This window comes from Melozone crissalis, unplaced genomic scaffold, assembly GCF_028551555.1.
Source record: "Melozone crissalis strain CALT ecotype California unplaced genomic scaffold, PUWL_Pcris_2 ptg000037l_1, whole genome shotgun sequence".
In the NCBI taxonomy this organism is placed as follows: Eukaryota; Metazoa; Chordata; class Aves; order Passeriformes; family Passerellidae; genus Melozone; species Melozone crissalis.
In genome coordinates this window covers 172,857-189,579 of record NW_026535815.1, presented here as the reverse complement: position 1 = coordinate 189,579, position 16,723 = coordinate 172,857, and the positions used below count along the sequence as shown (strand labels likewise).

At 39.0% G+C, this 16,723-nt stretch overlaps 1 protein-coding gene across 1 annotated transcript in view; it reads left to right on the top strand.

Annotated features, from left to right (window-relative positions):
- LOC128941713 (type II inositol 3,4-bisphosphate 4-phosphatase-like) overlaps positions 1-16,723 on the top strand; it is a gene marked incomplete at its 5' end in the record, with an annotated part of 64,663 nt that overhangs the window by 7,249 nt on the left and 40,691 nt on the right. The window contains 3 exons of the mRNA XM_054283598.1: positions 4,527-4,704; positions 9,409-9,621; positions 14,296-14,415. Of these exons, the coding sequence (XP_054139573.1) occupies positions 4,527-4,704; positions 9,409-9,621; positions 14,296-14,415 (511 nt within the window). The remainder of the gene's footprint in view (positions 1-4,526; positions 4,705-9,408; positions 9,622-14,295; positions 14,416-16,723) is intronic.

The following is a 16,723-nucleotide window of genomic DNA, read 5'->3' as shown; positions in this document are numbered from 1 at the left end:
TGCTAAGGTAGAAGTATTTTTAGTACGCTGTGAAAAAACAAACTACTCTTATTCTTCAGAAAGCCAAAATAAGACTAATCAAAAATAAAGGTTTCAGTTTATTGTGGAGCTCAAATGCTTTGTTCACTGTTGAACATGCGCCAAAGTGTTAGTCACATCTTTTCCTAAGAATTGGATGTATTTGTGTTTGTTGCTGTGGCTGTTCAGATTTTTTCAGTAGTTGTGACTGCTCAGTGCTCCAGCTGATGGTGCCAACTGCAGTGTTACAGCATTCCAAAGGGAAAGCAGGGAGGGAGTGCTCTGATCTAAATTACCATGACAGTCCACAGCAAATTAATTCCATTATAGTCAATGCTCAAAAAAGTTTCATGGATAAAATATCATAGAGAATAAAAGGGAAATTATTCAATTCTTCTGTTGACTTCTAGGTTGAATAGGAGCTGGCATTAATATTAACATCAAACAAAACCCAGCAGATCTAGTTGCTTTGAAAGCTGTATTATTGAGGGGGTCTTGCTTGCCCTACACAGTATAAAAACCCTGTTAAATCTTCAAAAAGCTTTCATTTCCCTGACCACCTCTGATGCTGAAACCTGCCAATGAAACACGTACATCATGTTGATCACATAAGACGCATCGAGAAACTCGGTGTTAATATTCTGCTGTCAGCAAACTGGTATGGGCAGCCTCATCCCCATCATATGAGGGCCTACAAAGTACATGTTTTCTGTTGAAGAAAATGTCTGAAGACACTTCTTAAAGTATTTTCTCCTTTACTATCTGATTAATGCAGTTGCAATAGTGATTTGTGGGTTTTTATCATAAAAATTTATAACTGAAGCCGCTAGATATAAATAATATAATAGACATAATCCTTTAAAGTTATATGATATAAAGTAGCATTACAGTTCTCACAGTGCTCACCTTTCAGAAAATGAACCATTTCTTACTACATTCTCAATCTTATAATGGACAAATTTATTTCACTCTGGCGACAACAGTGCTACTTTGCATGCACCTGTTTATTTTGCTGGATAAAGGTGTTTTGAGGACACCTTGTGTCCCCCGGGGCACCTTCTGCAATTTGAATTTCCTGTTTTATGATGGGGCTAGATTTTCTGAAGATTTTGTTGAAGGAAGAAGTGACACCTTGCGATGTCAGTCAGAATACAGAACGAACAGGAAAAATGCAGATTCAGCAGCCGTTTTCTCTAGGCTAACTGAGCTGAAGACCTAATGCAGGACGTGGGAAGAGACTAGTTCTCAGCCAATCCTAGCAGCTGTCTAGATGTGACAGAATTGCCTTGCGTGTTTTTGACCTTCAGTCTGATTATTAGAGCAGTTTATCAAAATATTCAACAGTGTCAGCATATTGCAATATATTTCTTGCGCAGTCTTAGACTTGTGGAATTTGCAGACAAAGAGAAACAGTTATCTGGTAGCATTTGCAGTTGCAAAACAAAAACAAGACTGAGACATATGTTTTGTGAAAGTTTATCAAGCAGAAGAATGTGGAAAATGTGTATGTGAAGATAGTTCTGGCGTCTTTTCTATTACACAGAATATCAATCTTTGTGCAGACACAAAGGGAAAGTCCTGTATAATAATATTTACAAAAATACAGTGGCTTTGCAATTCTTCTCTCATTTATTACCATCAGGAATGTCATATCCAATTTTTATAAAAGGCACATTATAAAAAAAAAATAGGACCTGAAATGAGAGCAAGAAAGGCTTTTCTTTTAAGTGAAAAGTTTCTGGTATGTGATCTGAAGAATGTCCATAAAGCAAGTTTAGGACTGAAATGACCGCTGACAGTCATGTGGTTATGGTTAATGATGGCGCCAATATATGGAAATGGTCAAGTGTGGTTTTATATGCTTAGTGAAAGCTTTCAAACTTTTCCCAGAAAGCATTATAATACAGTTTTCAAAAGGTACCTGAGTCATAATTTACATATGAGAGGTATGTTTTCATTATGCTGCTGCTATTCTGCACTGGACCTACCCATGCGGCCTTTACCCTAATGCAGAAGTTTCATGCAGTTTGTGCCTTAGGACACCTGTGAAAAGTTTCTCTTCTGCCTAACAGTGCTTACATACCAGAGCTGCATGCAGCACTAAGCTTTAAAAGTAGCTGCAGAGGAGGGAATGTCGCTTACTTGTGAGTGGGAATATCTGTTTGTGAAGGCTAAGGCCAGAGAAAACCTCAGCTAGTCATACATGCAGCAGTGTGAACACAACAGTTAGAAACTTCAAACGTGTTGTTTCTGAAAAATAATTACACATTCTTCTAGGGGGATTGAGAAAGTTGCTCTCAAATTATGAGAGGAACTAAATATTTGAAGTTGTGTCGTGCTTTCTAGGGTTCTGAAAATGTTTAAATTGTCCAAATAATTACCAGTCTGGTAGTGCACTTCATTCTGAAGAGTCATTCTCTCTTCACTAATTCCTTTACTTAAAAGCTATGATTTACTTAATTGCAATGAGAACTGCCCACACCTTTGGTGTCACTGCCCTCTTTCTTACAAGTGGTGTCTGTAGCTTTTCTGCTGCAATATTCAGTGAAGCCTAGAGCTGTGGGAGATCAGTGAAAACTATCTAGGATTTAAAGACTGAGGGAAATCCCAGAAAGGAGTGAACTTGATAACAGCATTAGCCAGATTCAGCCTGCAAAAAGGACTTTTTGATAAAGGGAGGGAAAAGCCTGATGGGGAATTAGAGAAGTGTCAAGACTTTTAAGACTATGTCTTCACTGCAATTAACATAGACTGTTGCTCTTTGTCCCTGCCCTATCCACTGAGCCTGCTGCTTGAGGGTTCCAGTGGATGTAGTGCCAGATCTGACTCTGGAAGTCATCTCACTAACAGGCTCTCCACCTCAAAGGCAGAACTGTGGCAGTTTCTTGATTACTCAGAGGGACAGAGGTTTGCTTGTTTTTCCTAATTCATTAGGAGGGACAGTTTATATTATTCACTTTGCTGAAATACTCAGAATTATGACTTCTACTAGACATGGGTCTAGTAGACATGAGTAGCGCATGTAAGTTGGAGATGCGTCGTAATTTAGATGTGGCTGGTAGTAATGGCAGCTATATGCCATTAATCCTGATTGCTTCTACAAAGAATTGTATCTAGGAATGAAGACATTGGTGAAAGACAGAAAAATAGAATGGATATTGGGGAATAGAAAATTAGAATTGGGTATTGAGAGTATACCTCAGCAAAATATGTAAGCAAGAGCCTTCATTTTAAAACTGCTTGAAGCTATCCTTATTTGCCAGAATCATAGAAAATGCTGAATTGGAAGGGACTGATCAAGATTTAGTTTCTAATTTGTAGAAAACTAAAGAGAAGGAACTAGAATTCACTCAATAAAAGGCACAAAGGGGAACTGGGGGTAGGGAAGAGATCTGGACAAAGACTGAAATGAAAGCGAATGCATAAAGTTCAGAGGATTGAACAAGTGTCAGTATTTGGTCTTGGTATGCCAAATTAAGAAAGAAAGAAAGTGGTGAAATGGCTGAAGGGACTGAAATACTTCAGACAAAAAGGAGAGAAGGGAGATACAAACAGTACCAGCTGGGAGTAGCATGTACATTCCTCTGGCATTGGTGATGTGCCAGGAGGGGCTTGGGTTCTTTTTTTCCTGTTTTAATCTGAAGCTGCAGAAGATTTTGGTTAGTTTCTCTGAAAGACTAAACCAGGGCTTTATAAAAGGAAGGGTTACGTACCAGAGGTTCAGGTGAGGAGCTGTGGGCTGCAGGCAAGAGCCAGTGGGTGTGTGCATGCTGTCTGAAGTGGTGTTTGAGAACAGTGGTGTAAGAGGATATTGCATAATTTGTAGGGAGGAAAAGAAGAAAGAGGGATAGGAGAAGTCCTGCAAAATAATTGCAGTAGTTTGAACAGTGGACAGTAGGAAGTTTGCAGTGTGCATTTGTGTGGTTTTGAAGTAATTCACTTCCGCACCCATTGCTGGGTCTCTTCTTGCAAATCAGATGCCTGTTCTTTATTGGAGATAACTCTGTTTATCGTCTCTTCCTGGACATCATTGAGGCCAATCAAAACACAGTGCGGGCCACTGATCAATTCAACCTTAATGGCCCACTTGGAAAGACTCGGTGAGGCAGTCAATTCTCTTTTGGGGAGCTCAGTTGGAAGAATAAGGAGCCTTATGCTCTTTGATATTATTACCTGACTTTGTCAAATATTTTCTGTCTCTAGAATTACAGTGTTTAAAAGAAACACATAAAAACATGGGGGTTTATGTTCAGATCACCCACTCAAAGGAATTTTGCACTGTATTACTTGGAGCATGTGGTGGTGGGCTGTTTCATGCCGTTTATGCTTTTACTGTTCAAGGAAAGGTTTGTTTTTACCCTTAAATGCAGGATCAGTGGTGTCTGTGAAGTTCAGGCATCTGGCTTTTTTTTTTTTTTGCAAAAGTAGTGGTAAGATTTTTAGCACCATAAGCATTGCTGTTAATGGCAGAAATGAATTTGACATGATGTGACTCTCTGTTATCACAGCACTGGATACCAGTGTATTTACTATTCACCTGAAAACACAGCCAAGGCAAAAGAAGTTCTCAGCAACATCAGTCATCTGCAGCCTCTCATATCAAGCCATGCAGACCTGCTGCTCAGTTCTGCAAGCCAGCGTTCTCCAGACAGCTTGAAGAACTCTTTAAAGATGCTTTCAGAAAAAGTAAGATTCAAATCCTCACTGCAATGGAAAATGGAGTAACCAAGTCTCTCTAACTGCTGGGGAGGAAGGGGGGGGGGGTTTCTGCATCATTTGACTTTCACAGCATCAGGAAATGTTAAATAAACTCAGCTAAAATAAGCATCAAAATGTTGTTATTAGAAAAATAATGTTATTTAGCATTTCTGTAGGCCTTCCGTATAGAAAATTAATGAAATCTATAAAGATTGCTTTATTAAAAAGTGTAATTAATTTAATTTCATGTAGCTTCTTCATCCTCTAGTGGCTACATAGTGGAGTTTATGAAAATATCAACAATTATAAATAATTTTGTAGTATGAGAAGTCTTTTTTTTTCATTCTCTTTCTATGATATTTCAAGCTGCTGGTTATGGGAGGTAGTTCAAGCCAGGTTGGTGTATAAGGTTTAGAATAACAGCATGATCAGAAATGGTGATGCAGCCTGGAAGGAGAAGCTGGGAAATTTGCTCTAGGAGATCTCAAAGTTTATTTCTCTTTTTCCTATTATATCTGTCTGTAGCTGTAACCTCTTCCTCATTTTAGTTCCTTTAGTTCTAAATTAGAGAAGATAATGTTCGCCGCTGGTCTCACAGACTGATAATGGAGATTAGCTGAAGCCTGTAGTGCTTCCCAGCATATGTTACCCTATAAAAATATGAGCCCTTATATGAATAACAATATGAACCCTGTGACCCGAGAGCTTGTGAAGAGTTTCCCATTTCTCCACGGGCCATCCCTTCAGCAGTATGATCCCAGTATGGCTCAATAACACGATCAGTAACCATTTCCATGCATCTTCAGCTATTGGGAAGTGACAGCCCTGTTGGTCTGTTGAGCACCATTACCCCAGCAGCTCCTCGTGCCATAGGAGGGTTTCAAATATTGATATTGAGCTTGGCCACTTGCTGGGAAGGCATTCCAGAAGAGCACTAGGGAGAGGAACATCGCTCTCAGCGGCAGATGTGTGAATCCACACTCGCTCTGAGAATGTGGAGTCGCTCTGAGCGTCAGGGGTGATGGAAGAAGGCAGAATTCAGCCTGGAAATGAAACAGAGGAATTTAAGGAGGGGGACTGTAGTGATTATGGTGTACCTCTGGATGCAGGAGGGCATTTTTAGCTGTGCATAGAAGAGTGAAGCTGCTCTGTTAGAGGTTAGTTCAAAGAAATCTGTATGCACAGGCAAAGCCAATCAGGCAAAGAAGGGTTTGTTCTGAAGATCCAAGGGGTGGTTGCTGAGCAATGTGCATTTTCTCTGCCATTGGCCTCTGGACAGGAGGAGGGGATGATTTCAGAGGCAGGAGCCATGGTACTAAAGTACTGCTTGAACCATGGCTCGCTAGAGACTCTGGCTATAAAAAGGGGACAAAAAAGACAATTCATTCAGTTTGCTAAAGCCTTAGGTATTTTACATTTATAGCTGGTGGCTTAGTTGAGTGTGTTCATATCAGCTTTTCAGGACCAGGATTAAATTGCTGTTAGTGCATGAGCTCAGGTTCCCAGAAGAAGGAGTCTCACCCCATGTACTCCTTGGATGTCTGTCTAGCCTCCACCTTTTGCTTGGAAGAGACAAATCCAGTTGTCTGAACAACTGCAGCAGGAGTGGTTCAATACCTGCTTCCCTGTCTATTACCAAATGCACTCCTAGGAAAAGGTGGACAATAGAGAAATAGGGTGGATTGCTGAGGAAGCAAGTGTGCTGGGACAGCTGCTTGTAAAGAGGGGAGGAGAGATGGGGAAGAGAGACCAAGAAACAGCTTCAGGAAAGAGAAATACAATTTCAAAGCCCTAAACTCAGTGAACCCACACAATACTGAAATTAGATCCCTCATGGTTAATTCAAAGCCTTATATTGCTGTCTTGAAATATTCTGTCTGTATAGTCTGGTACAGTACTGGAGAACCAAGACTACCAGAGTGTTCCTGCTTGCATTTAACACAGAGTAGCACATGCTCTGCTGAGTATAATGACATGATATCTGCTTGTGCTCCTGAGGCATATGTAGTGCTTTGCTATTCCATCTTTCCTGCACTTTTTGTATGTAAAAAATAAATGCTCTGATGTTTTAACTGGATAGATATTTAGAAAGTAAACATCTGTTTGAAGCCATAAAAATTATTTGCCTGGTGATTAAATTCTGCAAGTTTATTAAAAAACATATCACTTGGTATATATAAGAATTCTTTCTATAATTATTAGGTAGCAGTGAGTAAATCTGAATTATCAATAATGTGAATTACATTAAAGTGTTCATGTTGGAAATGGAAGGACTGGCTGCATGGATTGAAAGTGGAAAATTAAATCAAATAATTCCACTGCTGCTTCTTAAAAGGAGCTTATTTTCTCCTGTTAAGCATCTCCATATATAATTTACAGTTTCCTGTAGTGTTTTCCTGAGACTAACCTTTTATCATCCCTTTTTGTTAGTTGATTAAGGAAGCCTTTAGCTATCGACAAGTGTATCAGCATTTGCAGCTTGCAGCAGGCTTGATAAATTAATTTTCCAGCTATGCCTATCTTTGTTTGCAGAAATACTCTTTAGTAGAGTATCTGAAAGAATTTGCAGAGTTTTTATTTCTTTGTATAGACTGGTTTTGTGATTTCAGTGCAGTTTCATAAATAGTGATGTTCTGCAAATTTAGCTGTACTGAGCTGTTAAAAAGTGAAGTTAAAACATAGACTGCTGTAAAACCAATGGGATCTCTGAATGGAATTTAATTACAGAATTATTTGAGTTGCTGCATGAAAAATGGAGTCACACTTCTGTACTGATTTTCTTTTAAAAACTAAATTTCCCTATAAAATATTTCTATTCAATTATATTACTTAAACTTTGCAGTCCTAGTGGGCATTATTTACATCAAGCTATCCAATTCTCCTAATTTTTTGAAATGTAAAGTTTTTTTGAGCGTTATTCTGAACCAGAAACGTGAAATTTTCTCAAACAGACATTGTGGGGAAGGTAGATATTAAACCTCAGCAAAACCATGATATTGCTGTTTTTAAGGGTAGACAAGTAATGGAGTTTCAACTCTCTTGCTATGGAACTGTAGAAGTGTTGAAGAGGAGCTTTGCTGTTACCACACAACCCCTCAAATCTCATTGTGCCATGGTAAGGCAAAGAATGGTGGGGTGTGATAGCACTATTCCCCAGAGACTAAGTCATTCTCCAGGCATGCACCATCTGGGTTGGAAATGTAGAAAACTGCAATTGTCCTGCAGAGCAATTCAGGACAACGAGGAGACAGTCCTGAGAAAACTGTTAAAAAATGGCCTTTCCCTCAGGCACCAAGTTGGTAATGAGGAGAAGGAATGGGTCTGGTAATATCGCCAGGGAGATGAGTAGCGTTGCCAAGTCTAAAGAATCCCAAGTCAGGTCTGATTTTGGTTTTAAAAAATCAATAATTTTTCTTAGATGTGCCTGCAGTTCTTATTTTTAGAACTGTAGAGATTTATTTGGAGTAAAATTTTCAGCCCGTCCATGTGAAACAATTCAGAAAGCATTTTTTTGGTAAACATAATGAAAATGGGAAAGACAGAAACTTCTCATTTAAGTACCTCACCTAGCAGCTGGAGCCTTAAGAAAACCATTAATTTTTTAGAGCCTTTCTGTCTTAAATATCTGTAAACTTTTGAGAGGGTCTTGAGACAGGAAGGCAAGAAAAAGAAGTTGAGTAGGAGTGGGTGCAAAAGAGGAACAGGTAGCATGAAGAAAGGGATAGGATAAGAAATGCAGAAACTGGGAGAAAAGACTTCCAGGAATCTTCTCAGGAGTTCCAGGGAGGTGCTGGCACTTGGCACTTGTTTGTTTTGGGGTTTTTTTGGCTACTTTTCCCTCCAGTTTTTGCATAAGCAGCACATAAGGGCTGAAGAGAGCTTGGCTGGGCAGCCCTCATTTTTGGCATTTCCTGCTGGTTGAGGCTGGATCCTCTGACTCTTATCTACATACCTTCCCACATCCCTGTTTAATTAAGATTGTCTGCACAAAGGCATACTTTCCTTGTTGAGGTGGAAGGGAGATGAATAATGCAGGGAGGTTGAAGGATTTAAAAAATACGGTAAAATGCCAGCTGTAACAGTCAACATAGAAAAATGATGCAGAGATTGAATAGCATCTTCAGAAGACCCGAGAAGACAACTTCAGAGTTTCCTTTCTTTAAAATATACAAAAAAATCAAGCTTGAAATCAGGTGTCACCTACCATGATATCTGGGTTGACACCTACCAGTAGTAAAATTTATCTGTGGAAATACTGCTTTTGCAGATACTGCTATTTCAGCATTGTAGAGTGGTGGGTTTTATTTAGAGAGATTATTGAACTGGTTAATTGTGTTTTATCTTACACTTATTCAGAAATCATTGTGCTGTGGTTGGTTACTCTTGGAAGTGGTTCTTGTTAAGGCTTGCCTCTGAGGTGAAATTTGGAATTCAAATAAAATGTGAAAAGATTGTGATCTCTGACAGATAATGTGCTCCTGTGTTAATGCTTAGAACACTGGGATTGTAGAATGTGATCTCTAAAACTCTTGAAATTTTCCTCATTATTTGTTGGCCTACTTTGTTTTCTGCCTCCCAGGCAGGCCTGAAACAAATAGCCGCTCTGCCTAAGGATAATTCAGTGTTACACAGCTTTGCTGCCATACCACATTCTTTGCTCTAACCTTTCCATTGGTTTGGTTTTTTCCCTAGACGGAGTTATTTGTGCACACGTTCAAGGACCAGCTGGTGAGAAGTGCCCTTCTAGCGCTGTACACGGCCCGGCCTGGCTGTGTGCTCAAGAAACCAGCTGTGCCCAGGAGCAGTGCAGAGGAAGGGGCTGATGCACAGCACCAGGACCATCCTGCTCACGTCAAAAGGCAGGACTCCATACCCCATCATTCTGAGTATGATGAGGAGGAGTGGGTAAGTGGACAGAAACCCTTGGCCAGTGAAACCCTAAAAATTAGCATAAGCCACCTCAAGCCCTCAGTGTCCTTGTCACATGCCGTTGCAGGGGGCAAAGGGGTGCAAAACTGTAAAATTGTGCTTCTCAGATGCATCGCAGATATGCAGATTTTGAAGCTAAATTGCAAGGCTTTGCCTAAGTACAGTGTGCTGCTCTGAGACTGCCTAGTTGTGCATAGAACAGTGAAGGTGTTGAGTGTATTCTTGCCCAGACACAAGAATAGTCTTTGTTCTTACTTGGGTTGGTTTTGCTAGTTGGGCAGATTTAAGGACTGGAACAGTATATGCTGTTCACAGGGAAATGGTTTTTTTCTTCCCCACCCCCTGCAACACCCCTCTCCAGCCCTCAGGCTGTAATCATTTTAAATACACTGAATTAACCCTCAGCCCATTGCCCCTAGACTCTGTTCTTAGAAACTGTCTGAGGTTCTGTAAAAGAATTAAATACAGTGTTTGGATTTTAACATTCTTAGCATATCTTTCAAAGATATGTATTATTTATATGGCTGAAATGTTATAAATCAATTATTTTGGTGGATGTCTTCTTTAATAGGTCTGTTACTTTATTACATACGTACTCAAGCTATTTTTATTCAGTCCAGGCTCATGCTTTGAGTTCATCACTGTATTCTCATAGACGTAAAGGATGTCAGCATATTCATCTCTATTGTAAATAATTAATAACTTGTGTGAGCTATGGTATTCCACCTAACCTGTAATTTTTTCCACACCAAAAATAAAGGAAGAAGAATATATTTCTTCTAGAAGAAAGGCAATTATTTCCAGCCCCATGCATTAAGTATTCGTGAGATTTAAACAATAAATAACTCATTATTTCATTTGTCCTCCAGTTTTAGAGCCTTTAATTCACTTTTTCTTGTTTTCTCAACAACCTGAGGGGCTGGAATGGTGCTCTTTGCTTGAACTAAAGCCAAAATGTTTGTTTTTAGCTGTTGAAACATTTAGAGATATAAATAACACAATAGTTTTTGTAAAAGAGATAAATTTTGCACTGGAAAAAGTGGCATTTGTGAAAGCTGCATTTTAATTTAGTACTGCAGTTCAGCATCTCTGAAGAGAAGATAGCTTTGCTGTAATTCATAACTAAAAGCCGCCAGGTGCTTGGTCCTCACCTATTAAACTGCATAAGTGGGTCATTTTAAACAGCATTCATTTTTTTCTGCTGAATTAGTAATCTTGATTCAAATTAAATGTATCTTTCACTGTTTTCTGAATTGAGCTGAGTCAGAGTCATTGTCAAACTTGAGACAGTATAAATTTTGGAGAAATTTTGTGATTTTTTCTGGATTTGAATGGTTAAACTTTTCAGTTATTTCTGTCAGTAGAGGTGATATGAGTTTTAATAATCAAATTGTGATTAGCACGATGGAAAGAGAAAGAATAAAGGCATGTAAAATTTGAAAAAACACTTAATCCACTGTGAAACACAACTATAAAGGGAAAAACTTTAATATATGTTGCTTTGTATGCACAATGCTCTATCCTCCTTTGCTGTTGTAGGTTTTTTCCTCACTATTATCAGTACTAAGTGTTATAAGTACTATTATAAGTACTAGTGTTACATTTTGCAGTTGGAACTTTAGTTTTGCCTGAAATCTACATCCTTAAACAACTCTTTAAGCTGACCCTTGAAGCAGCCCACGAGGGTGTTAATCTCTGAGCAGAGCTCAAAAAGGCCTTAAGGAATTATCTGAATATCCACTGAAATGAAGGCGACACAGCATCTTCAGAGTGCTTGGACGTGCAGATGCTGTGCCATACATGGCACAAGCAAAGCACACAGCTGAAGTGGTGTGTATGGAGGGACAAGAAGTGACTGAGGAGCTCTGTGGTGAATTCGGAAAGGCTGAGAATCCTTTAAAAACAGAAACAGCCTCTGGGACTCCACTGTCTGGCATTGTTTAGAAGGAAGACATCCAGTCAGGTGCAGTGACAGAAAGGAGTGTCCATTCCTGCTCTCTGAAATGAGGAAGGTGTCTTAGTTTTTAATGATACTTTCTGATCAGATGGAACTTAATTACAATTTTTTCAGTTGGATGAATGAAAGAGAATTATTTTACAGGCTCATTTTTAATTGTCCTAGGAGAGGTGCCCAGCTTTCACTGATGCCAAGGCCTGCCTTTCCATCTTTTCATCTGCTTAAGAAGATGAAAGGTCAGTGCTAGGCTACAGGAAAATATTCTGGAAGTAGTAAAAGATGACAATAAGAAGTGACGAAGTGAAGGGAGACGGCCCATCTTAATTGATCAGCATCGAACTCCAATTTATTGATCTAACATGCACATTTTTATAACCGTGTTAATTAAGTTCATACATATTGCAAAACCCGAGCTCATCATTGGCTACAGATTACACAGCAACCCCTCCTCTTGTTTTCAATACCTGTGGTTTGTTATTGAGACCAAAACTTGTGTTTCTCATCCTGTTATTAACTGTTCTCAAGGCCTCCATGTTTGTCACTGCTTTCCCATCACTACCCAAGGACAAGGTATTTACTTGTTATTAAAAACAAGCCTGAGAACTTTGCTGTTTACAGCTGCCTTTTACTTTTCAATCAGCTGTATATTTTCATGGCCTTTTTTCCTTCAAGCCATGTCTGAGCAAAATTCTCCAACAAAGAAACGGATTAATTTCTTCTCATGGAGAATCATAGAAGCCACTTGATTTTCAGTGATGGGAAACTGCAGTTTTACTTGAAAATTGTTCCTGCCAAACTGCAGAATTTCAACAGCCTTCTTAGATAAACGTGACTGCCTTTGGTGCAGACAGAATAACATCTCAATGAATGATAAATAGATGCCTCTACATTTTCTATCTGCCCACAATCCCAGGAGCCTCCTGTGTGGAGAAAAGGGGCTGTGAAACAGGCCCTTGCTCCCTCTCAGTTGCTTGTATATAAAAAAGCCAGATACATGATAATAAGAGTGAGCTTTCTGTCAACAGATGTTTATGAATTTCGCTTCTAAACCCTCAGGGAACGTTTGTGGGAATATTGTATAGAAATCATCTCAATGCTGGGTTAATAGTTGGTTTGAAAAAAGTGCTCTTTCCGATGTGAAACAAGGGCTCATATTTGTGTTGCTTGTGCAATAACTCCAGATGCTCTTTAAGAGCTTAATGCTTTTTTTGTGCAGGAATTAAGTTCCCCCATCACACAAAAGAAAAGGGAAATTAGATTGCTCCAACTTCTCTGAGCAACCTCACTTGCATATTCCTCAGCAACTTCAGTGACTGAAAGCTCTGAAGCTCCCTTATACTCTGGAGGATTCTTCATAGAATCCTTCTCCCCAGAATTATGCTTGTGGGCGGTAAAAATCAGTAGTTTCACACATATTGTAAATGTTTTTTCAGGATTGCTTGAAGTGCATAGAGGAGGAAACTTTTGAAGGAATCTATACCTGCCCTCAGTCTTTTGTGTCCTCAGGAGGAGGGAGCAGGGCATAAGATAAGATCCCTCTAGTCAGGCTGAAGTGAGGCATATAGTTGAAAAGCGACATTAGATTTAAATGTTTGCCTTAGCAGTGGCTCTAGATTTGCCTCCACTCAAAATCCAAGGGTTGCCATTTAAATGGAACTATGCTATTTCTCTGAGTTCTCAGTTTTCTTTAACCTTCTCTCTTGGTATTTTTGCAACTTCATTTTTCTGCCTGAAGACCTGACAAATACATAATGCTTCTGGCTCTGTAAAATACAAAACAAAGCAGTGATGTTAAATTCCCATTTTTAACCCTCAAGCAAACTCTGGTTGCTCTGCAATACTTTCAGAATGACTCAGCATTGAAACATATACTTGGAGAGGGAAGGGTGGTTTCTGTGGGTTTGTTATGGTTTGGTTTTAGTCTGATTGCTTGTCTTGTGAACAGCCTCATTACTTGTATGGCTTGGTTTCTTCCTTCTTATTCAGTGCTGCAAAAGTAGGTGCAAAAGCTTTGATTTCTGCAGCATCCAGCACCTGAAGGACCCTCCCTATATCTCTGATCCATAACAGCTCTTTCTTATGCTCCACATGATTTCTTTTCCTCTCTGCTTGTACAGAACTTTTTGTACCTGTCTATTACTTCCCTAATTCTCCTATTGTAAACTCAGTTAAGTGTGATGGTTGCAGTTTGTGTGAGAGGTGAGGAACAAAACTGAAATTGTGTTAGCTAATAAATATGCCATGACAGCAAGTTTCTCATTTTAGTCCTTGAATTAACATTTTCTTCAGCAGAGTAACTGATGTGATAAAATACAGGATATGTTAAATTATCAAAAAGAGGTTATTAAACACTGTGACAAAACTGGCCCACACAAGGTTTCATTTGTCAAGCTTTGAGTGTGTCTGTACTCTTAAGGTATCATTTAAATAGACAAGCTGCTCAGTTCCTTGCTATTAGACCTGAAACTTTGTCTGCATTATGTCGAGTTTGAAGCGCTTGTGCACAGTGTCTAAAACCATAAAAGTTTGGGTTCATTTACGCTGCAAGAGAATCTCCATGAAAAAGGCTCAGGTTGGTAATAGGCTGAAGGATGAGAGGAGCAGTCGTATGCTAACATCATGAATAACTTACTATTGTCCCTTTTTGGTTTTTTTTCTGCAGTAACATGCAGTGATAATTCTGGTCTTTTCAGGACAGGGTCTGGGCCAACGTGGCAAAGAGTTTGAACTGCCTTATTGCCATGGTGGACAGGCTGCTTGAAAAGGACAACATCAGCAACATCAAAGAGGGTGAAAATGAGCCTTCAGCAGAAGATTGCAAGGTGTTGCATACAGGCGGTAAGCAACCTCCCCTAATTTTTTTTTTTTTAGTCATTGACAAGAGTAAAGAAAAATTTGCACAGCTACAGAAAAGTCATCTAGAGAAGACTCCATAGTATCTTTGATGAGAGTGCTAATGGCAAGGTTTACACATTTGTGGGAGGTTATTTATCAAAGTACAGCTTTAATGTGTGCTCAGACTGCTTGCCATGTGCAGTTGTTTGTGCTAGAGTGTAAACCTTTTGAAACTACAGTCTTTTCTTTTTGTAGGCTGATGTAATTTAATTTACTCTAGATTTTACTTGCTTGTAGTATTTTGAGGAAAAAAAAAATTGGACTGTGTCTTACCCCATAGAAAATTTGTAAGGAAAGGTGAACATTCTGAATCAGTGTCATTCTCCTGCAAATGCTTCTGCTTTTCTGAGGTGATATACTGAGTTTTATTTTCTGATTTGATAAAATTCATGTTTACCTGGATATACCTGTCAGCCTGTGTCAAAAGGTCAAATGGAATAATTCAGTGGGATGATGTAAAGAAAATTTTGTGACAAGGGTCCTTGTCACCTTCTGATCTTCTCCTTCTCATCTTCTGATCTTCTTCTGATCTTCTCCTATGATTCATGTTTGCATTCTTGATGCATAGATTATATCTGCTTAATAAGTCTAATGGGATTTTCTAGTCTGAAAGTGTGTTGCAATAAATGAAACAGATCCTTAGTGATGGTGGTAGTAGTCCTAATGGAAGGACATCAGAGCCAACCTTTGTGCCACTCTTTGGCTAAATAAATCAACTCCCCATACAAAACAACAAACCAACACAACTGCTTTATTTTGTACAGTTTTGTATAGTTTCAATTTTCTTTTTTTTCATTGTGCATTTTATCCTGTGTCTTCCCTTACATGTTCTCCACGGAATTTAATTACATCATTTTATATAAAGACTTTTAAAGTTATCAGTACTCACTTGTAATTTATTTCTTACACAACAAGAATTAAAATCACTTTTAAAGTTTTATGTCATTTGTGTAGTACTGGTGAGATCTGTGAATTCTGGTTGTAGTATTGATTTTTAATGCAGCTGTAACATCTGCATTTTACCAGTGTGAGAGGTTTATGCTGGAGTCCTGGCATCCTTGTTTTCAGTGCAAGATGTGTTGGACTTGATTTTGTGTGATTTGTTCAGAGAGCAGCTTATTCCTTATCTGTTTGGTTCTCTAAGTTTCTGTCTACCAGGCATGTAATGTTAGACAGGAGGGTGATATAATCTCTGCTCTCTAGTGAAGGCTTGCAGGTGAAAAATATCAACACAGCTTTCTACACCTTTCCCGCCTTCCTCAGAGAAAGTACAAATATTCAACAGCTAGGTAGGTGTAGTTTTGAACTTGGGAGAATCCTTAGATGGTGGGCCTTTTACAGACTTTTACAGACTTTTCCCTAATTTCCTTCACTCTCTTCAACCCCCTGAGTATCTCCTCTGCTATACGCCGTGTTATGGATTTAACCAGCACAGGCAAATGAAATATTGGTTACAACTTTTAGGTCACAAGCCAAAAACAAAAAAGGAAAAAGCAAAGTTGCATCATTTAAAGTACTGTAATAAGGCAGCCATCAAGTCATCAAGTAGAATGAAAGGTAGCTCTTGCTTAGCAATAATGATAATAGTGATGGTTAGAAAATTTTAGATGAGCTTCATCCAGCTGAGAGGTTGTCTTCTGGAGCTGGTGGGCCAAAGACACAAAAAATATCCAACTGCTATGATGCTGGAATAAATCCTTGCTTTTTTCTTCATTTCAGAGCTATCCCTATTTCTCTTGAATAAGTACAGGTGTCCTTCAGTGAGAGCAGTGCTTTTGTTGAGCTGTCCTGAAAGTTCTCTAACACTCCCTCACATGAGAGCTGCAGAGATCTGTGGGGCAAACTGCTGTGTTTTCATGTCCTTTTTGAGTAAGACATCGTTTTAGGAATGCCTTGGACAGTTTATAGGACTTTCAAGGTCACATAGAGATGGAGACGTTTTAAAATTGCTTTCTTTTATAGGACTAACTTGAAAGATGGAGCTTTCCGAAGAGCTTTCCAGGTGTGTGCCAAAGTTGGTTCCCTAATGATTTTCAAAACTTTGGGGCCAGAATTTTTCATGCTTGACTTCTCTATGAGAGTGTGGGTGTAGATGTTTGTTTTTCTCTGCATCTCCCTCTCTGAAATTTAACGTGAAACCCTAAGGCTGCACTGTGAAGCAACTACACAGAGGTTGAGATTCCAAGTTTACAGTTACAAATTTGGCTTTAATTCTGCTTCATTTTA